The sequence below is a fragment of the Mus musculus genome, chromosome 8 (assembly GCF_000001635.26).
Source record: "Mus musculus strain C57BL/6J chromosome 8, GRCm38.p6 C57BL/6J".
Taxonomy (NCBI): Eukaryota; Metazoa; Chordata; class Mammalia; order Rodentia; family Muridae; genus Mus; species Mus musculus.
The window spans coordinates 22,784,610-22,807,791 of NC_000074.6; the positions used below are offsets into that span (position 1 = coordinate 22,784,610).

General features: G+C 47.1%; 1 protein-coding gene across 3 annotated transcripts; it reads right to left on the minus strand.

Moving 5' to 3' along the window:
* Positions 1-2,744: 2,744 nt before the first annotated feature.
* Ap3m2 (adaptor-related protein complex 3, mu 2 subunit) lies at positions 2,745-22,683 on the minus strand. Of its 3 annotated transcripts, XM_030243706.1 has the most exons (10): positions 22,612-22,683; positions 20,967-21,259; positions 19,151-19,493; positions 15,032-15,203; positions 12,473-12,610; positions 8,457-8,542; positions 8,109-8,242; positions 6,636-6,843; positions 6,272-6,416; positions 2,745-4,844 (listed from the first exon to the last, which is right to left on the minus strand). In XM_030243706.1, exons 3-10 carry the CDS (start codon positions 19,421-19,423, stop codon positions 4,744-4,746), a joined length of 1,257 nt encoding a protein of 418 aa, XP_030099566.1. In that variant the 5' UTR covers positions 19,424-19,493; positions 20,967-21,259; positions 22,612-22,683; the 3' UTR covers positions 2,745-4,743. The 3 variants fall into 3 exon arrangements, with proteins under 3 accessions (XP_030099566.1, NP_083781.2, NP_001116292.1); NM_029505.3 differs by lacking the exon at positions 22,612-22,683 and having other exon boundaries at positions 20,967-21,045; NM_001122820.1 differs by lacking the exon at positions 22,612-22,683 and having other exon boundaries at positions 20,905-21,045.
* Positions 22,684-23,182: the final 499 nt, after the last annotated feature.

Sequence of the window (23,182 nt, forward strand, 5' to 3'; positions counted from 1 at the left end):
GGGAATACAAAGTCAAAAGGCCCCAACATTCCTGAGGGGAGTCCTGGAAACCATACACAGATGAAGACAATTGCTCATTCTTGCAGGGAAGTGTCCAACTGGACGGTCATATGAATCATATTAAAGGGTCAGGCGAGCTCATCCCTGCCCAGAGTTGGTTAGGAAATGCAGGGTGCGAAGTCTGGAATTCACCAGAAGGGGACCAGTCAAGGGGAAGTCAATGCTACCTCATTATTCCTGGTTGGTAATACAAGAGGATAGCAGACCCAAAGAGCAACTATGATCCCAGATAACTGCATGGTGGGTTTTGGTTGTCAGAGACCAGAGGAGCACAGAGCCCAGGTCTGTGCATGGCAAGGTCTAATAGACTTCAATTCCGTATACAAAAGCTGAGCACACAATCTTTAGTGTTTCAGATCCCTTGGGCTTCTCATCAAGTCCCTTTTTAAAGCCATTAACAATCACAACCAGTTTTGATGGCACCTAGTCACCACCTACTGGCATAGAAGAAAATATAAGTTGATGACGTTTCCTGCTCCCAGGCCCAATCCCTCTAAAACAAGACCGAGGGAAGGGATACAGCAGTCAGCCCTGATCTGTACAGAACCCATTCCAAGATCCCAGTGGGAGTTTTGTTTTTTGCATATGTTTTTTTAAGTGCTTTACAATTTCAGTTACAAGTATTGTCCTTACTGAGGCATTCACGTGGGATTTTTGTTCTTATTGGGAACTTTGAATTTCTCATTGAGAGGAAGCATTTTCTTTCAGTCTTCTTATTTTTTCACTGGCCTATCCAACCCCCCCCCGAACCCCCCCCCCCCCGCATTTACTTGTGAAGTAGGGCTACTAAATAAAATAGCGGTTACCTGAGCACAAAGAGACCAGATACTATGGCCATTGTTAAGAGTGGAGACTGGCCGGTCCTTAGTGGCCAGCGAGACCAGGGGCAAGGTGTGATCTGTGTCCAGGGAAAGATGGGGCCTGCCAGGGTGGGATGGCAAGTCAGTGAAAGACTTCATCACGCTGCTCAGAATAATACACAACCTGAAAGGTTGCCCTTTCCTGGGGTTTTCCATTTAATATTTGCAAAGTTGCTAGGGAAAAGGGAGGGCACTGTACTAGAGACATGTGTGAGAAGTGGGCAAAAAAACCCAAATAAACCAACCTGGATCCATGAGTGAAGCCACTTACAGCCAAACCTGATGACTTGAGTCCTCTGGAGTCACATAAAGGAAACAGAGAAGTGACACCCACCCTACCCCCACAGGCTGTCCTTTCATTTCATCATGAAGGCTGTGGTATATAGAACCTGTCTCCCAATAGAGACATACATATGTAGTGTCTAAGAGAAACAGAAACTGAACTTTAAAAAAAAATGTTCAATGGTGTTTTGGCTGTGTGAAGCAGTTGCAGTCTCTGGAACTGGAGTTACAGATGTGAGCTTCCACGTGGGTGCTGGGAATTGAACCCTGATCCTCTGGGAGAACAGCCAGTGCTCTTTACCTCTGAGCCATCTCTCCAGCCCCAAAACTGAGCTCTTAACAAGCACAACACACTTCCAGGTAGTGAACAGACATCTGTTGGGGTGCACCGTGTGAAAGCTGACTCTGTATATACAATTGCTGATCACTGTACCAGCTGAGAGCTGGCCTGACTTTGGTGGTGTTATTCTTAGGCCTCATCATCTGCCTCGGTACTTTGTAAATACCCCTCCTTCCTCACCCATTGATTGGCTTAATAAAGATCTGACAGCCAGTAGCTAGGCAGGAAAGGGAAGGCAGGCTGAGAGAGGGTCTCTGGGAAAAGAATCAGAGGCGGGGATTCACCACCAGATAAGGAAGTGGTTGTAGGTACCGAGAAGGTGGTTGGACAAACTGGGACAGAGAGAGCGGCAAAGAACTAATCACATGGTGTGTCGTGGGCTAGGATAAGGTTAAGTTGAATGAGCTAGATGGGAGATAGCCCAAGCTAAAAGCGTAAGCTATACTAGAAATCAGTAAGTCCCTACGTCATTTAATCTCTGGCAGGTCCAGAAAGTCCTGCTATAGATGTCTAGAAAATTGGTTTAGAGAGTTATCAGTGACTACTCGTATCAACTGGCAGCATTAGACTCCACCTGGTGCTTGGAATGAGACTCACTCTTTATAGGCTCTGTGTTTGGATTCTTGGTCCAGTTGAAAAGGATTAGAAAGTGTGGTCTTATGGGAGTAGGTGTGTCGCTGGGGGGTGAGCCCTGAGGCCCAAAAGCCCATGTCATTCCCACTCTGCTCTCTGCCCCCTACTTGTGGGTCAAGTGGTGAGCTCTCATCATACCTGCCATCTTGCCTTTGCTCCGGCATCACGGACTCTAACCCTGTGGAACTGTAAGCCCAATTAAACACCTTCTTTAATGAGTTGCCTTGGTCGAGGTGTTTTGTCCCAGCAATGGAAAAGTAAGTAAGATGCCCATCTCCCTCAGAAAAACCTCTACAAGAGACACTTGGGAACTGGCAGCTCCACCCTCTGCCCGTGTGGCACACAGGAAAGGACTGGCATGGGCACCTGGGGCTTTAATGGCTTTGCCTTTTACAACCTGGAGAAACCATTAGATTCCTCTAGACCTTAGCTGCCACCAACCTTACAAACAGCACTAAATGACCCATCTCCCAGGGTAGCTGGAGACTCACACTCTACCCAGAGTTTCAGATGTCTCAAATGAGTGCCTTCTACTTAGTGAAGGGTAGTCTCAGTAACCAGACATAGTCCCCAGGACTGGTAAAGCTTTATTAAGACTTTAACATGGACCACACACAGAGCGAGCAGCTATTAAGTTTCCCTGCACAACCTTTGCTGACAATCACTGGGTGGGGTTGGCGAGGCTTGGCAGTACCCATGATGCCTAGGTCTGCTGATCCTATACTCCCAACACGGCCTCCTAGAAAAAAACAAGCTATGCTGTGCTCGAGGGGATAAATGAGCTGCACTCACTAACTTAAACGCGCTCAGGGTCCAATATACATAATTCCCTGTGACCCAAGAAAACTTGGAATCCCCACCCCCAGAGCCTGTGAAAGTGACCTGCAAAGTGTGTACCCTCCACAGCAGGGTGTGGGACACTCATGCAGATCCTGGTAGGAAACATCTGATTGCACATAGCACAGTTCAACCCCACGAGGAAACCACAGAGAAACTCTACTCGGCAGCAAAAACAAGTCCTGACCGCAGCAAGAGAACACTAGCCAAAAGATAGAAAATAAGTAAGTGAAGTCCAAGTACTTAGAAATAGGACTTCAGAGGAGAGCCATGCAGACTGAAGGAAGCCGGTCTCCTTCTCCCTCCAAGCACAACACAGAGGCAAGTTGCGCCCTAAGCTGTAAATTAAAAACAACACACCCGCCTTTTATGTATTCAGTAAAATGACTAGTGGACACATTGAAACGAATTAAGAATACTCTGTGCTCCTTCAGCGGCTATGGTTTAAACTGTGGACTACTCGTGGTCAACACAGCCTGCCCTCCTATGGTATTAATTTTATTCAGAGGTTCAAGACACTTTTTGTTTTGTTTTGTTTTTGTTTTAAGTGCGGACTGGGAGCTATTTGGGAGCTGTCTGTCTGTCTGTCTGGGAGCTGTAGCCGATAGGTACAGACAATGGAAAGCAGCTTCGTACACTGAATGTCCTCAGTGGGCTCACACTCACTTGGGGATTCTGATGGGACCTTCAGACAGGAAAAGCAAGGCCCAGGGCCAGTCCGGCTTCACAAACATCAGTGGAGGTCAGGGAGCATGGACATGATCCACTGGGTGGCGAGTCCCCCACATCAACTCCACCACTATCACTCATAAAACCTGCCTGCACCGAGCACTGCTGTTTTGGGAGCGATCCCACTGAGGAGTCAGATAGCCAGCAAAAGTCTGTACGCCGCTCTAGCAGGTAACCTTCCCAACAAGACGACGGGCCAGCGCAAGCAGCCAGTGACAATCTTAAGAGCCAGGCTGTGGCACCTTAGTCTCCAAAGAAAGCTAATCCCAGTGCGGTTTCACGTCAAGCGTGGACTTGAACTTTCAAAGTCCTGGACATACAAAGCCTTTCTACACGTGAGAGGGGTCTGAAAGAAACTACTGCACTCGGCTTGTCCTAGCCTCACCCACCGGGGAGATTCCAATCGCTTTTCTCGACAACCCTTCACTATGGTATCTCTTCACACCAGCCTCTCAGTCCTGCCCCCCATCGAGCAGATCTGTCTTCATTGTGGGTGGTACCAGGATGAACCAGGACTCCAGGTCAGGGCTTGATCACCGAGGTACAACCCAGACCCATGAGTCAAATCTCAACTGCTCTTTCTTGGACTAACACCCATTTTTCTTCCGATCTTCTTTTTTCCCCTCTCATATCTTTCTATCTTAAAAAAAAAGAAATCAATAGAGACATCTTCCATTGGGTTTAGGTGACTGAAACCAAACATCACAGGCCGGTCTTTCCCCACGGCAACTGTGTTAAAAGTGATGAAATGCAGTGTCACAGGCCGCTGCTCTCCAGGCCACGCCTCCAGAACTCAGTCAGTGCTGCGCTGGGGTTGGCCTCGTTTTTTTCCCCGAATGAACTTTCTCTCCCTCCATCACTTATGTGGCTGAAGACGGAGGACAAAAGGGAGTAGATGGAGCCCGGAGGGAACGGACCTAAGAAACAGGCTGACATTTTACTTTTAGACAAGTAAGAAATGAAAAAGTGTCCGTGAACTGCTCCTTCGGCAAGACGTTCCCTTCAGGTTCGGACTTGGAACTTGCCGGCTTTGGTCATGTATTTGATGCCTTTAAAGGGCTTGTACTTCTCCCCGTACATATCCAGACGGTTCACTTTGAGTCCTGGAGGGAGAGAGGAAGAGAGGAGTGAGACGTGAGTATCTCCCAGGAGCCACCAGCAGACAGTTGCCTGGGTCTGTCAGTGCACACAGCAGGGTGTGTGGAAGAGACTGTCTTAACAAGCCTGTTCTGCCAAGCAGAGGTGGACAGCTCAGCGATCTCACTTCAGGCATTAACAGCAAAGGTGACGTCAGCAGGAGGCTCTCCTGTGGGACAGGGCAGAGAGGCAGGCACGGACTGCAGTGAGGGTGAGACAAAATAACGCGTGGCATTTTGCTCAAGTTGTGCTGCTGATTGAATGATGACAGCATTCATGAGTAATGAAAGGGAATGAATGGATCGATGAGGGCTTCCTACACACTGTGGCCCAGCTGACCGAAAATGAGTTTGCCGATAGCTTTAGGGCCCATTAAGAGGTTCAGGAGAAAGAGCATATCACTTAATTTAATCATCCAAGTTAAAGAGTCTTTCAGTAAAGAGAAACAAGAATGTTCTCTAGAGAGAGAGCACATTTCTTCCTAAGGCTTTCAGAAGGCCCTTCAAAAAGTTAAACAAGAATAAAACGTGTCTTAGGAGATGCCAGGTTGTAACAAATACCCAGCAAACGACCTATTATTATTAATTATTACAAAGTATCTATTATTACTTTCCTAAGTGTAGACAAACTGGTGAAGCCTGGCAATCTCTAAAGACGGTGCCAGTGAAGAGTAAGTCGGCTGAAGCTGGGGCAAAGGGGCTTATTTCTCCCCATTCCTGGTGAAGAATGGAGGAGTACCCTAATACTGAAAACCGACAGCTCTCCGTGATCCAACAATGGCCTGTGGAGGCCTCTGTCAGCCCATCTCTCTCTCTCTCTCTCTCCCTCTCTGAGACAGGATTTCTCTGTATAGCCCTGGCTGTCCTGGAACTCACTTTGTAGACCAGGCTCGAACTCAGAAATCCACCTGCCTCTGCCTCCCAAGTGCTGGGATTAAAGGCGTGCGCCACCACTGCCCGGCTCTTTTTTTTTTTTTTTAAGATTTATTTATTGTTATATCTAAGTACACTGTAGCTGTCTTCAGACTCACCAGAAGAAACCATCAGATCTCATTACAGTTGGTTGTGAGCCACCATGTGGTTTCTGAGATTTGAACTCAGAACCTTTGGAAGAGCAGTCAGTGCTCTTAACCACTAAGCCATCTCTCCAGCCTGTCAGCCCATTTCTCATTGGTGTCCCAGACGTTTTGACTCAGGGTCTTTATGGGAGCTTCTAGATAGTCTGTACACTTCCCCCAAGACTGTACTGGGAAGGATCTTACTAATGATTGAGTCTGCATCGGGTAATAAAGCCAGACTCAACATGCCCATCCTCAGATAGCCCCAGGAAGAAAAGACACTGAGGTCTGCCCCATTTCCACTCCTTTCCAAACCACCCAAGATGTGCCACTCACCAGAAATGGCCAGCTGCTGGATCTTAAACTGCAGGTTAATCGTAGGGTTCTCATCTGGTTTAGAAGCTCCGACCTGGAGACCCATCGTCCCCTTCAAACTTGGCAGCTTCTGTGGGTTTATTTTTCCTACATCCCAAGACAGCATCTTGGAAGGAAACATAAAGAAAGTGGGTGTTCCCACACAACCACAGTGACGTCTTCATCTGAGCTCAGAGCTACAACCTCAAGGCGTCTGCCTGCCTTCCACACTATAAGCCACCTCTGATGGGAGGAGGGGGCTCCACAGAGAACCTTCTGTCAGAAATATTCGCCTTCCACCACGTGTAGCCTGTGTTGAAGGTGATTCAAATGCCTCTTCCCCTACCTTTGTCACGGGGTCAAACGTGTGTGTCCCCTGAGATGGAGTGAGGCTCATATTCAGGACTCCTTTGGGCATCTGGCTGGTGACAATCACACCCTCTATGGTCTTCCCCATGGTCTGCTTGGGTCCCACCGTGATTTCAAAGCGTCCAAGTGAACTGCTGTCCCGGAAGCTGATGCTATGTTTGACATAGACTGGAATGGCAACGAGGCTGCGAAAGAGACAAAACACCCTCTTCAAAGAGGAAACACCAGGGGCTGGAGGGATGGCTCAGCAGTTAGGACCACCTGCTGTTCCGGCAAAGGGCCCAGGACTCCAGTTCCAGTGGATCAGACACCCTCTCCTGATCTCTGTAGGCACCAGGCATGCGTGTGGTACAGATACATACACATAAGCAGAGCACCCATACACATGAAATAAAATAAATAAATCTAAAACAAATTGGGAGAAAGAGAACACCCTGTGGGGGCCGGAGAGGTAGCACATCAGTTAGAGCATCAGTTAGAAGCACTTGCTGCTCTTGCACAGGACGGAGGTTCGATTCCCTGCACCCGCATGGAAGCACACAAGAGCTCCCGTTCTAGGGGATCTGACACCATCCTCTGGCCTCCACAGCAGCCAGTGATGTATGCAGCGCACATACATACATATGCAGCCAAACACTTCTATATAGACAGCAGGTAAAGAAACCTTCAAAAAATAAAACACCCCCTTTACTATTCTCTTGATAGATTTTCTCACTTATTTAAGATTATTTTAATTCTTAAATGTATTGGGGGGGGAGGGGAAGGGGGAGGGGAAGAGGTATACATGAATACTGATGTCCTTCTGCTTCTCTGAGGTTGAATAACTTGCCTGGTCATATCTATAGGGAGAGGTTTGAGTTGGGGTGATTGGATCCAGGCACATAGACTCGAGTCACCAGGGAGGAGGGATTGACCCTGAGTCTTCAGCATCCTAACTCTTCACAGTCTCCATCTACTGCAAAACAGAACTCTCTAATAAGGAAGCATGGGAGACCAAAACTCACTGCATTGGAGTCTTTCAAAGCATGATTAAGCGCTTTATTGAGGTCAAGGAAACACTGATATTCTAAGGAAAACTTTCTTCTTTTGAAGGTAGCAACAACGTTACAGCAGCTACTGTGCTGATAGCTCACACCTGTGGGCCCAGGAGGAATGATGTAAGTTCAAAGCCAGCCTAAGCTGGCTTTGACGGACTCAGCAGACACCACCATGAAAGCAGTAATGGCAGCCTCAGTGACCACTCAGGGAAGCAAGGTCCACTCAGTCCTCACAGAAAGACACTCGCTATCCCCAGAAAAGAGACCGACAGGGAAGGGGAAAGCAGCTCACAGCACTGGCACAGGTCGCGACCTAAGGAGCTGGAACCCAGGTAAATGGAGCCAAAGAGCTTGAGGCTGATCCCTACAGACAGAGCTTCCACAGACAGCTTCTGCTCCTGGTGGCTGCTTACTTCTGTGCACTGACGTGGTAGGCGAGCAGGCGGAAGTTGCCGTCAGGAGGGATGAAGGAGAGGATGCGCTCAGATTCCCAGCGCTTGAAACGGACACAGGGGTGGAAGCTAACATCGTCCAGCAACCTGGGGTTCTGCAGAGCCAGGCGGGAAGAACAAAAAGTGGGGGTAAGCTCCCGGGTTTCCTTTGAGAAGCAACGCAGGTGACACTTTCACTAAGCACATACAAGCATCCAAAGCCCGGCGTAGGCTTCACCGCCACCATGATTACTTCTTGTGCTAGCTCGTTTTCATTCTTTCCAGAAACACCTCCTTTCCCATGCCAAGAAGGTGAGCAATGGACATTACCATGAAGGACAGAGTGAGATCCGGCATCCCGGTCAGCTTAACACAGGCATCGATCACCCCTTGGATCTCAGCGGTGACTGTGGAACCTAAGAGGAAAAAGAAGAGGACCTCTGGGGACCAGCTGCTCTCTCCTCTGTCTGTCCTGCTTCCCTCCCTCCCTCCTTTCTCCCTCCTTCCCTTCCTCTCTCTCCTCCTCCCTCCCTCCTTCCCTTCCTCTCTCTCTTCCTCCCTTCCTCCTGCCCACTTCTGTTCTGTCTAACCACCCACATCATTTGTCCATCCATCTGTCCATCATGGAGTGCCAGTCACAGAACTTAACTAGTTGTTGAGAGGATTTGTTCGAAGAAGCTGACCTCTAGGAGCTCAGCTGCCAAGGCTGAAGTTGCCTGCGGTCCTCATCCTACAGATCTCTGTCCACACATCTTCAGACTTCTCCCTCTATAAGCAATCCCCCCTCTCCTCCTCCCTCTCCCTCTTCTTCCTCTTCTCTCCCTCCCTCTCTCTCCACCTCCTCCTTCTCTCTCCCACTCTTTCCCCTTCCTCCCTCCCTCCACCTCCTTTCCCCTGCCTCCCTCTCCCCCTCCTTCCCTCTTCCTCCCCTCCCTCTCCCTCTTCTTCTCTCCCTCCATCTCCCTCCCCTCCCTCTCCCCCTCCTTCCCTCTTCTTCCCCTTCCTTCCTCTCCCTCCATCTCTCACCCCTCCCTCTCCCCCTCCTTCCCCCTTCTTCCCCTTCCTCTACCTCCCCCTCCCTCACTCCCTTTTTTTTCTTAGTCTCCTCTTCTGTCCTCAGTTTCTCTTCTGCCTCACAAGCAGGTCTCTCTGCCTGTTCTAATAGTCACCGTGCACTCAGGCCAAGCCCCTCTTATTCTCCCCGCTCTCCTTAGCCTTCCCCAAGGCTTCAGTCTCCACCATACCCAGTTACCTGCATTGTTTCTCATTTTAAATGGAGAAAAGATTGTTTTCACACGATATATTCTAATCACACCCCCCAACTCCTCCCAGATTCTGTCTACCTCCCTACTCACCTAACTCTGTGCCCCTCCCTCTTCACTCAAAAAACAATCCAATCACAAACAGAAAAAAACCACAAAAGCACAAAATTGGAAACCAGAAGATGCAAGTGGAAGTCCAACAAAACAAAACAGGCTCCTCCCACTTCAAACATGCCCAAACAAAGCTGTAAAAGGCAGAAAGTCAACACAAACACCATTGAACTCATTTTGCATTAGCCATCTACTGCTGGGCACAGAGCCTGCCCCAAGTGTGGTTACTGTGCCCAGTGGGACTCCATGGGAGAAGACTTATTTTTACTTTGCAAGCGGTGGCCAATTGCAGGCAGCTTTGGTTAGGGGTGGGAGCCTGTGTCCACATGTCAGTCCCGGGACCCTGTCTGGCTTGCATCTGTGCAGGCCCTGCAATACACTGCACTTCAAGCTCAGCCTTACTCCTGACCAGGGGATGACTCTCCAGGTGTCACCAGTGTTGCAAGCTCATTGCCAACAGCAGATTCGCTCTGTTTCCCTGATGGTCCCATCTGTAGTATAAGGTGGTACCCCTATCCAGGTGCCTCAGCCAGGTATACATGGCCCACTCTCACCCCTTCTCTCCCCATGCCTACCTAAATACTATTTTTTTGTAGGTCAGGCTGGTCTCAAACTTGCTCCTTCTGCCTCAACTTCCTAGTGCTGCAATAGCCAGCTTTGGTCTGGGAACCAACTCCTCACTTTCCGGGGATATTTATCTACTATGGACACCTAAACTTTGAGTTGGAACTTCAGTCACAACCTCCTAATGGTGTCCCTGCCTCCAGCCCACCCCACTGTAGAACAGTCTCTCACAGTGTAACAAGACTGGCTGTGGTAGTTGTAACATGCTTGGTCCAGGGAGTGGCACTTTTGGGAGGAATGGCTTTGTTGGAGTAGGTGTGGCCTTGCTGGAGGAAGTGTATCAGTCACTGTGGGTGGGGTGGGCTTTGAGACCCTCCTCCTACTCACATGGGAAACAGTCTTCTACTTGACTTCAGAACAAGATGTAGAACTGTCAGCTCCCCAAGCTTCATGTCTGCCTGGATGCTGCCATGCTTTCTGCCTTGATGATAATGGACTGAACCTGTAAGCCAGCCCCAATTAAACGTCGTCCTTATAAGAGTTGCCTTGGTCATGGTGTCTGTTCACAGCAATGGAAACCTTAACTAAGACACTGGCCATTGGTTGGTTGGTTGGTTGGTTGGTTGGTTGGTTGGTTGGTTTGTTTGTTTGTTTGTTTGTTTGTTTTTTAAGACAGAGCCTCACTACAGAGCTATGACTAACCTGGACCTCACTACAGAGCTATGACTAACCTGGAACTTACAATATAGACCAGGCTGGCCTCGCATTGACAGAGATCTGCCTCCTCAGAATGCTGGAGTTAAAGGTGTGTGCCACCAGCCCTGATACAAATTGCTACTCTAATAATTATAAAAAAAAAGAGGTTTAAGATATTTTTCCTGTATTTTTAATCTATGGTTATGGGGTATTCCCTGCTTGTATGTTTGTGTACCACCTGTGTGCAGTGCCAATGGAGGACAGGAGAGGGCGTCAGATCCCCTGGTACTGGAGTTCTAGCCAGATGAAAGCCAGTGTGGGGGTGCTGGGAATTGAACCCAGCAGAGGCACAACCAGGACTCCTATCTACTGAGCCATTTCTCTAGGGTCAATTAAAAAAATTAATGATGATATAAAATATCAAAATGTAAAAACCTGGGGCTGGAGAGGTGGCTTAGCAGTTAAAAGCACTGACTGCTCTTCCGGAGGTCCTGAGTTCAAATCCCAGCAACGACATGGTGGCTCACAACCATCTGTAATGAGATCTGACGCCCTCTTCTGGTGTGTCTGAAGACAGCTACAGTGTACTCACATATAATAAATAAATAAATCTTTTTTAAAAATGTAAAACCCTTATAGCTTAGTGAATTTTAAGCACAAACACATATACTTAAATATGGTCCACATCCCATGTGGAGGGAACTTTCTAACATGAAAACAAGGCTCCTCCCTCTCCTTCCTAATGGTGTCCCCCTTAATTCTGACTTCTGTGACCTCAAGTTGCATCTGCTTTCAAGTTTCACTAAGTGCAATTCTCTGTTTATGATAACACACATCTGACTGTTTCCCCAACAGTCTAAGAGACACTCACATTGATGGGTAGACCAATTATTCGGGTTTTTTTTTCACTACTGTATCGTGCTCCACTGGACGGTTATATCAGAGCTTATTGATCATTTTCTTTACTCACGGACAGTTGGGCATCTCTCATTTGTGTTAATATGGAAAACTGTAGTGCCAGCCCAGTTTTAGAGTTTCACCATTTCCTTTTTTTCCTCACGTCCCTCGCTCCAGGCACATTTCTGTGAAGGCTGTTGAGCTGCCACTCTCAGGCACTGAGGTCAGCTTACTCTGCTGACCACACGAGGCTAAGCCCGTGCGCCTGCACCTCCATCACCTGGACCACCTTCCATCCGCTGTGCTAGGAGTGAGGTTCCAACAGCAGTCAGCAGGTCGGTGGGTAAGCGCTCACATCGTAAGCGCTCCCACGTCCTCAGAACTACTGTTACTTAACTGAAGCAAACAGGAAAGAGCCTTGTCATTCCGACGCCAGTTCTGCCTCCAGACCTGAGAAGCCAATACTGTCAAATGGGACACCTAACCAACGACAGCGCACCTTGTACTGCCCTCTCTCCCCCATTTCTTTCATAGTTTCCTGAAACAGGATCTGGCAACACAGCCCCAGATGGCCCGGAAATCTCCATCCTCCTGCCTCAATCCGGTGACTGGTACGCACTGCCAAACTCGGCCTTCTTACACTTCACCCCCTTCCCCACACACAAATCTCAACCCCCTACTCTTGTTTTTCATTCAAGAGAAGTTCCGCAAAGGGCGCCTTGTGAGAGACCGGGCTGCATCATCATGGATGCATCATGGTGCCCGCACTTAGGGAAAGCAGCCTCCCTCTGTCCTTGGTGCCCGCGCAGCACCTACCTGACTTGTCAATGATGGCGTCTATCTCTTCCACCACATCGAAATAGGCCTCGTTGTTGGTATATTTCACCCCTGTCCGTCGCCAAGGCACCACCGACAGCTGCCCAGTTGGAAGCTGGTCCCCCACATTGGTGCTTCCTGGAACAATTAATACTGGTCAACTAGAATCAAATTGGTACTTTGATGCAAATTCACATCGAACAATCTAAGGATATTCCCCTACACGTTTCCATGTCCTTGCTACTCGTGCAACACCATATGGAAGATAAGCCTTCCACTTCTCCTATGTAGGACAGCCCGGTCTATTTTTAAAAGCCATTGTCGCCATCTGGTCTGCTGCCTGCAGCAAAGGTTGGAGGAAGAGCCACCCGAGGAGTGGATATCATATTCTGGTTTTGAGAGTAACAAGGACTGGGGGGATCTCAAATTCCACAACTGCTTAGATAATGTTCTGTGTTTCTGTAGGGCTGGGCACCTACACACGGACACAGGGCCATCATTAGTGAAGCACCATTCTAGTTTAAGGCTGGTCCTCATCACCAGGATCTGTGTCATTCCAGCACTGAACAAAAGATCCCGCAGCCAGATCCTGCCCTATCCTCGCAGCTGTGCAGTGGTTCCTCGCTACCCCGCCACCACAGACATCAAAGCTTATTTTAGAGCAAACTGATGACTGTAACTAATTTAAATCCTTTCCTCTTTCCACTGCCTGCATCTTTTTTCTCTAAAGAAAGGACCCCTAAACGCATGTATAGTCAGCATATGTATAGAACACTACAGCTTTTCAAAAGGGGGGTCTTGTGGGAGACTGTGCTATAGCTGAGTGAGATGGAGACCCTAAATCTTTATAACAAAGCTCTCACAAAGGTTTTAAGGTTTAAACTAAACTCAGAATGCTGCAAAAACACAATTGGGCCAGTACTGGTTTGTTTGTTGTTGTTGTTGTTGTTTTTAATCATCAAAACAGCATTGCATGTATCTGGCACATGTACCTGGTACATTGCATTTTCTCTCAGCCTCCTTTTTAAAAAAATTGAAAATTTGTCTTGTCTCTTACAAGGTGGTAACTCTTGAGTTTCTGTCTCACGCACCACATGAACTTACGCCTCTTGATGGATGATAGAGCAAATCTAATCCTTAAGTAATCCCTTCACAAAACTGCCCTGTTCCTCCCATAGTTGTATTTCCCCCAAAATTAGTTTGTCCAGTTCTCCGAAACCCCCACTTACATTATAACTAAATCAAAACATTTCACACAGCATGGCAAGGGCCACGACAAGGCTATGTGCTCTCAAGGGAGTGCTCTCAGGGCAGAGCCTGCAAACTAGCTGGCACTGCCAATATAGAGGGCTATGGAGCCTATCAGAGGGATTCCTCAAGTCAGTGTTGAGAGACACAAAAATATCTCAATACAGAAACAAACAAAGGACACAGAATAGTGACTCAAAACAGAGGGAAAACACACTCCCATAGGTTCGAAACCTTCCTGTAACAAGACTTTGTGAAATGAAATACACAGCAGCCCACACCCTCAGAACTTAGCAGGGCTGGTGACAGTGGATCAGTTCTTTAACAGAAAGGTTGCCAGGAGTTTTGGGGCCTGGTATGTTGGTGTCTCTAAAACCCCTCAGCCTGGCCCCTCCTTTTCCAGAACTGAATAGACAAGACTCAAACACAAGAATCCTATGTTTTGAAAGGATTAAAAAAATAATCAGGAACATCATAGACAGGAGCTGGACAAGTAATCCAGGGTGCATCAAACATAGAAAAACACTAATCATTACAATGACGTCAGTAGATCACAGTTAGATGCTCATAAAACATGGATAAGAGCCATGATTTTGAAAAATATGCATGCTATTATTTAGAAGTATTGTATCTGGGTACAGGAGAGATGGCTCATCGGTGAAGAGCACTGGCTGCTCTTCCAGAGGTCAGGGGTTCAACTCTCAGCACCCACGTGGCAGCTCACAACTGTCTGCAACTCCAGTTCCAGGGGACTAGATGACCTCTTCTGACTCCCCCCCCAACCCCCCCAGGAACCAGGCACACACGGTGCTCAAACATACATGCAGGCAAATGCCAATATTACATAAAATAAAATTTAAATAAGAATGTATTCTATCTATGCATCATTCACCTGTTTAAAAGAAATAGATATGTACACATACTATATATGTATATAAATATTAAAAGAGTAGCTAAATTTGGAGATTTTCATGTGTTTCTGAAGTTTCTATAGTAATCATATTTTCCCCTTTAACTGGAAGAAAATCCTGTTAAATGAGTTTTTTTTTTCCCTTCACAGCTGAGAGTACATGCTACAACAGGTGCCATGCCACCAGGTGCTACATAAAATTGAAGTACAATTATAACTATTAATTAAATAGTAATTATAATCTCCACATACAATTATAATTTCGGGTTAGATCCCCAGCACATGAAAGATAAGATGAGTTTCACAAGAACTCAGAGATGCCAGGGGTTGGGGAGCCTGGGCTTCCTCAATACCGCCCCTCCCCCACCTCCCAGGCCTCTCAAGCCCCACCCCGCTCACACCTGTGATGGTGTTGACCACTGTCCGGAGAATAGTGGGAGGCTTTATCAGTTCTTTGAGGATGTTTGACTCCGTAGCCAAGGGGAACCCGTTGTCCAGCATCTCTTCCAACACCTCGTACACCACCACCACATTGTCTTTGATCACTGGCTCGGAACAGACCCCAAAATAGTCCTGATGAAGACATAAGAATTGTATTTATCGCCGGGGCCTAGCAAACACAGAAGTGGATGCTCACAGTCAGCTATTGGATGGAACACAGGGCCCCCAATGGAGGAGCTAGAGAAAGCACCCAAGGAGCTAAAGGGAACTGCAACCCTATAGGTGGAACAACAATATGAACTAACCAGTACCCCGGAACTCTTGTCTCTAGCTGCATATGTATCAAAAGATGACCTAGTCAGCCATCACTGGAAAGAGAGGCCCTTTGGACTTGCAAACTTTATATGCCCCTTACAGGGGAATGCCAGGGCCAAAAAGGGGGAGTGGGTGGGTAGGGGATTGGGGGGGTGGGTAAGGGGGACTTTTGGGATAGCATTGGAGATGTAAACGAGGAAAATACCTAATTAAAAAAAGAGAGAAAAAAAAGAATTGTATTTATCACCCAGGCTGCAGGAAGAGATGAAGCAATACTCTTGACAGGAGGGACTTGCCTGACAGTGGTGTTTACCAGCAGGTCCAGGACATTTACTCAGGGGGAACAGGGTAGGGCCTCCCTTCTCCTGGGCGGCCTGGCTTAGGTTAACAACCAGGACGGGCATCTGATACCTGTGCTGTCAGTAGCCAGAGGAAGTCAAGCTCTTTGGATTGATTTCCTCGACTTGATAAAAAAAAATGTAACAAGGCTTACTTTAGTCTAGATATGTTCCTATATGAAAACGTATGAGCTGTGCAAAGTTGTACTAACTGATGTGATGTAGAATTGTACAGAAAACCTTTTAACTTTCCTCGTGTACTTTTCTTTGAAATTCACTCAGGAAAGGATGAAGTGGAGAGAGATAGTAGCCCAGCAGAGGTCCCTTTAGAGCATCCCCAAGGTTGGGAATCCCAAAAGTCTATCATTTACTTAAAGGGCTAATCACACACCGAACGTATCCAGGGCGTGGGGAAGTACGGAAGACCTAGGTCACACTCTTCTCATTCTCTCTCCCTTCCCAGTGCTCTGGATCAAACCTGGAGTCTCTTAGGTTGTAATCGTAAGTGTCACTTGTTAACTGTTTTTGGGCCCTGATTTAATGGCATAACGGGGCAACACTATGTGGGTATGTAAGCATGTTGTGTAAACTAAACATGGTTAAGATGACAACAGGAGCTGGGCGTGGTGGCCACACCTTTAATCCCAGCACTCGGGAGGCAGAGGCAGGCGGATTTCTGAGTTCGAGGCCAGCCTAGTCTACAGAGTGGGTTCCAGGACAGCCAGGGCTATACAGAGGAACCCTGTCTCGAAAACAAAACAAAACAAACAAACGAAAAAAAGACGACAACAGCAGTGACCAGTGTATGCTTCTAAAGTGTCAGGCCTGGCTCTTACAGGGCCTCCAAGAGGGCGACACGAATCACTGAATGGGGGAAGCACAAGCCAAAAAATCCTTCTTTCCTCGGGGACGGTGCTGACTGCTGAACTGAAGCCGGCCTCCTAGCTCTTCTATCTAAAGACGTAGGACAAGCTTGTACTTCATTCTTTCTTCTCCAGGTCACACTGAGGGCCCTTCACTGCTCAGGCAATGGATGGGCCTCGGAGAATGTCATTACCTGGCCCTTAAACTGATGCTATGAGATGTAGCCTAAACTACATCAGTGATAGGCACCAGTGAGAATCCAAGGTAAACTCAAAATAAACTTTAGGAATATATTCCAGAGAGAGAGAGCGCATAACTGAAGGAAAATACCATGTTCCTTTCTCAACAGTGATCTTCTATGAAAAATAAGTACTCATCCCAGGAGGATCTATAAACCAAACGTAATGTATAAGAAGCCCTTCAATGCAAGGTGCTACACAAAAGCAGTTGGCAATTCTGCCACCGGGACTCTGTTGCCTTTAAGAACTAAGAACAGATATTGCAAGAGGAGAAACGCTAAGCGAGGTGCTAAGCTCCACGCCGGCCCACGTTCCCCTGCAGCTTCAAAACTGAACCTGGTTCTACTTCCCCAGACCCCTCTATGGTTTTAAATTTTTGTTGTTGTTAATTTTTCTTCGTGTACAGGTATTTGTATGTCTGCCTTGTCTGTCTGTCAGCACATGTTCAACGAGTGTCCACAGAGGCCAGAAGAGGGCAGCAGATCACCTGGAACAGAAGCTATAAATAGATGTGAGCCACTATGTCGGGGGCTGGAAATTGAGCCTGGGTTCTGAAGAGCAGCTAGTGTTTTTTAACTGATGAGCCCCATCTCTGTGGTTTTAAACAGACAACACACACACACACACACACACACACACACACACACACACACTTCCTGGCTTTCAGTAAGTTACACAGTAATTGGTATGGCAATAGATTGTTAAGTGGTGTATGGGGTAACGTACTTAGAAATCACAGCAGGACCCATGGAAAGTAGCTTAACAACTTAACTACTGGATTCTTCTGTCTGCTCCGTATTCTGGGCTTGAAATAGTCGGCTTTTCATGGTGCATAGTTGCTGGCATGCAGCACGACGACTGGAATTCCAGAAGAATATTTTGAGATAAAATACGCTTTGATTCTCTTACCGTGAAAATTGTCCTGCTCCTGTGATGCGGGCGTGAGCACCGTGGACAGAACAAACTTGCTCCCACTGGGTCATTACAGGCTCCTCCCCTTTCCTAACCCCACAGTCCACACACACACACACACACACACACACACACACACACGGCTAACTCCAGACCTCACATGACAGACAAGTTAAACCAAAGAGCCCTTCTCCTAATCTTTCATCCATGTAATGCAAACAGCCACAGCCAGTAAAGCTGACAAGGACTGTGTGGACCTGTGCTTACACCGTGCTCCCATGTTGGGATCACTCTCCTCCCTCTCCCCGGCTCCCACAGAGCAGTGCTCTCAACCTTCCTTTAATATAATTCCCTTATGCTGGGGTGACCCGCCCCAACATAAAATTATTTTCATTGCTACTGCATAACTGTAATATTTCTACTGTTATAAATGACAATGTGAATATCTGATATGCAATCCCTGTGAAAGGGTAGTTTAACTCCTAATGGTGTCTCGACCCACAGGTTGAGAACCACCACCTTAGAGCGACAAATCAAGATGTAAACTACAACAAACCTCACATTCTCCCAAGAACAGAAAACCATGACAGCAACTCACATCAGCATACATGCTTCGTGTACGCAACTCATTCAGAATGAAAGCTGAACCCAGAGAGCCCTGCCAGGAGCAGTCCAAAGAAGTGCCTCTTAGCTTCTCCTCTTTGTTCTTTTAGAAAACTTGACACTTGTCATCTTTGGGACACAAGTCAAAGCAATGAGGCTAACAATGGCTAGCATAAATTTAACAGTACTAAAAAAAACCTCACAAAGTGGTGGTGGCCCACATCTTTAATCCCAGCACTTCAGAGGTAGAGGCAAGAAGATCTCTGTGAAATTGAGGCCATCCTGGTCTACAGAGTGAGTTCCAGGATAGCCAGGGCTACACAGAGAAACCCTGTCTAGAAAAAAAAAAGGTCTGTGTGTGTGTTTGTGTGTCTGTCTGTCTATCTATCATGAATAAATGAACTCTAATTGTGAGCAAAGCTAAGAAAGAACATGCATTCATGTGTAACGGGTGGCTCTCTCACGCAAGAGACCTCAGAGCATCCAAATGGTTTTTTTGAATGCAGCCAACTAAGAAAATAGGAAGAAACTTAGACAGGATATGAGCTATGCTCAGTTTTGATTCTTAAAAAAATACTCTAAACCCAAGCTAAAAACAATGGAGACAGTACTATAAAAATATGTTTGCAAGATGGCATGGCAGCTTATGCCTATAATCCCAGCACCTAGAAGGCTGAGGCAGGAGGATGGCTGCAAATATGCTGGGCTACGCAGCTCAGGCTAGCCTGGGCTACACAATGCCAGCCCACCAAAGGTTTGGTTCTTTTATGGCTTATATACATTTCTATACACTCTCACATTTACAAACCTGAAATGTATCCACTACTCGGTGAAGGAATTCAATGACAAACAGAGGCGGGACCTCTGTCTGGATTACAGCCACAAAGAAGATCTTGTGCCGGTAAACACTCAGGAGGTAGTGGTGAGGGGTGGGGATGACCGGAGGCACATTTTCTGCCTCGGTAGCTCTCTCTTGGGCCTCGAAGAAGTAATCACACACAGAGCGGCTGACCACACTTTTCCAGTGTTTCTCCAGGAAAATATCTCCGGAAGAGTTAATCAAGAAAAGGCTGTGAATCATGGTGGAGAGGCTGGTGGGAGAGGAACGCTGGTTCAGTCTGCGAGCCTCTGGATTCAGCTAGTTTTCAACCCTACAAACAAAAGAGACTGGACTCATTTTCACTGAATTAAAACAACCTTATTTTCCAGAGGTTCGAGGATCAGGCCCAAGTCCTCTTCCCATTGGTGCATTCAACTTTTTGATACTGCCAACACGACACTGTCATCCACAAAAACACCCTCAGGAAGCATACAAGTCACAAAACGAGATGGGAAAGCAAATGTCCCCATGACTTAAGGAAGTTTACCGTTTTGTGTTGGGCAACGTTCCTAGCTGTCCTGGGCCACATGTGGCCTGCAGGCCACCGGCCAGACATACCTGCTACTATTACATGAGCCCTAAGGATTCTTCCCTTGAATTCCCAATAATAACTAGCAGCCAATTTGTTTGTCTGTTGTAGATTTTCAGTTCTCTGTTATTATTGCCCGAGTTAGATCCACTTAAAACACTAGTTTCAGGCTTGTGAGATGGCTCAGCAGGTGAGGCTTGCTAACGATCCAAACAATGGGATTCAATTTCATTGGGACTCATAACATGAGAGAAGAGAAGTGACAACCTGTTGTTCACATGGGTGCACATAAATATACTTAATTTTCTTTTAAATCCGACTTTGCCAGGCACTTGGGAGCTAAGACAGGAGGATCACAAGTTTGAGACTAGCCTGGGTTACATAACATGATCCTGTCTCAAAAAAACAAACAAAACAAAACAAAACAAAAAAAATCTAGATGAAATAAACAAAGATGTTAGGCACTATTTAAATGGGTAGTGGGCATTTGAAAAGAGGCCGATAGTACTGACATATACTGTAAGATTAGAGACTGGACAGCTTCGGTTGGGAAAAAAGACTCAATTTTAAATATCTTACCACTTATTTAATACTGGTAATATGTTTGGGTCAAATGAAATATATTAAAATTTAACTTATCGTTAGCTTACCACGATTCCTATTCGAAACAGCATATGTGATGTGCTTTCTACTTCTCCTGAGCAGAGCCAGCCCCTGGAATCTTTGCCACTGTGATCTTTACTCATTCACTAAGGACCTATTCTCTGAATTATTTGTGCACAAAGCATTCCGCTGGATGCTTAAAAAAAAAATCTCTGGAGACACCCTAGTTTGTCTACAGTGACATCTCCAGGATGAGGCAGCTTTGCTGCACCCAGGGGTGGCCTAGAAGCGAACTGACTTGAGCTAGCACAACTGGTCACATTGCTAAGACCTGTTTTCCTAGTGCCCCAGGAGAGAGTCCAGATCGTCGGCTGCCAAGACAGCCATCGAGAGGTTGCAGCCCAGCAGCCTGCAAGCCTAGGGTATTGGAGGCCCTATGGGCCTTGGGGCTCCAGCCTGAAAACTGTCCAGAAGCAGGGACCCTGGTCCCAGAACTGTGCACCTGCGTTGCCATGGCAACGGCATTTGTAGCCCGGGACTCTTCCCGTACCTCTCTCCCAGGCGACGCCCAACGCAGCCCTTCCCATCCGCGCGCGCCCAGCCCAACCCTACCAGCTTCGACCAGGTCTCAGGCTCCGTTCCGGCTCCGCAGCGCAGTCGCGCTGCGCAGTGCTCCTTGCACGAAGGCTCCGCCCCCTCCTCACCGCTCTCACGTTGATTGGCCAGCCGCTCCCCGGCTGCCGCTCCTGCGCTCTGATTGATCGCCGTTCGCTTGCTAGGCTCTAGCATCCGATTGGTCTTTATTGAAGGTCCGGTAACCTTCAATTGGTGTAGCTCTGAGACTCCAAGCCCCGATTGGAGGATGAAGACAGTCGGTCATCCAGTCACAAAGGGCCTCCGGGGAGCTAGAAAGTGACCGGAAAGGTAAAATGATTCCCGGGATGCTTCTAATTTAATGCATCACAGATAACCAATCATAACTAACCTCCATTACACAGGTGCACTTAAAAAGCGACTGCTTGCCGGGCCTGTGGCGCAGGTCTTTAATCCCAGCACTCAGGAGACAAGCAGAAGTATCTCAGTGAGTTCGAGGCCAACCTTGTTGTCTACACAGGGAGTTCCAAGCCAGCGGGAAAGAACCGGGAAGAATAGAGGAAAGGAGGGGAGGGGAGAAGACAAGAGAGGAAAGGAAGGGAGAAAAGTAGAGACGTAGTGGGGAGGGGGGAGCAAGGCAGAGAAAGAGTGACAGACAGACAGATAAGACTGACTTCTCCTTCCAGACTCTCAGTTCCCAGATCCGATAATGAAGGTGTTGGGGCAGGTCTTTGAAACCACCTTAAATTTAAAGAGATCACAGGTTACTGTGACTCGGGAAAGTGTGAAGCAGAGATCCGATGGAAATTTTATCTTCAGTTAGATTAAAATGAGGCATTCGGTAAGATGAAGTGTGAAGGGGGTTGCAAAAACTGCTGGGCACACTGTAAGATGAAATGACAAACTGCGGTGATGACGGTCGTGCCAATCTAGATGAGTCTCCGAAAGGTCTCTGGCAGTACCTAAAAACAAGAGGCCCTACCTCAAATCAGATGGAAGGTGAGGAGTGATATTCTGACTCCTACAAGTGTTTCCATGCACAAATGCAAACGCGTACCTCATACATGCAAAAACGGGTGTGTGTGTGTGTGTGTGTTTATTTTCCCTTTCGTTTTGTTACTTGAGACAGTTTCGCTGAACAATTCTGGCTGGCCGGGAAGTCTCCAGATCGGGACAGCTTTGAACTGTTTCCCTCTGCCTCCCGCCTCCGGAGTGCTGGGATTAAAGGCTTGTGCTGCCCACCTGGTCGCTACTCACCCGGGGCCGGGCGCGCGCGGGGGAGGGGTGTGAGAAGAAATTTTAAAAATAATTTCAAAGCTTAAAAAAAAAAAAAAGAACGATTTGTGACATTGCCTCATACGTCCCGTTTGAAATTACAGAAGAAATAGTCATCAAATGAGAAGATTTCCGGAGGAAGAAAAGAGATTGGTCCAAAAAAAAAGAAGTTTTCAAATAACATACTTAGTTTCTAAGTAGTTATTTAGATAAAGATTACTCTCAGAAGCAAACCAAACCTCTGCTTTGCAAACATTTGTCTACTGTGTGCCAGACCCAGCTGCTTCCTGTTCATCAAATGTGGGTTTTTTTGTAGCTAGAAGTGAAGACCAGAAAAACTTCCTCTGTCAAGTCACCTCCTGGGTTTCCTTTTCTCTGCGTGGCTTACTTAGCATTGCCTGAGTGTTACAGGTGGCCTTTTTATCATTTGAGAATGAGTTTTCAAGTTTTGTTAAAAGTTGACTCAGTGAGATGTGACGCAGCTGCCCCAGAATTCCCTTCAGCATCTGCCTTTATTAAGTACAATGTAAGGAAGACCGTGACCACTCCCTCCCACAGACCAGACGCGGAAATGTGACTTTGTATAACTCGTCCTATGCTCCTCAGCACACAGACACCAGCCTATTTTTCTCTGCACACTGTTCCGCCTTCTCTCTCTTGATCTATTCTCTTAGGCTGTACTCCCCCCCACGCCCAGTTCCCCAGACAGATCTTGTAAGCTCCATCTGTCCTCATTCTAGGATTCCTCAGACAGCTTATAGGCGTGTGGACCTATAAGAACCTCCCAACTCCCAAATTCACGTGGCAGCCAAAGATTTTTTTTTTCTGGCGCTATAGATTTTTTTTTATTTTTTAAAAAGTTCCTTCATAGAATAGACAAAGTAAATATTGAGAATTTCATCAAAAATACAAGTTCTTTGAAAGTGCATAATCATTGAAAATAACCATCTGAAACACAA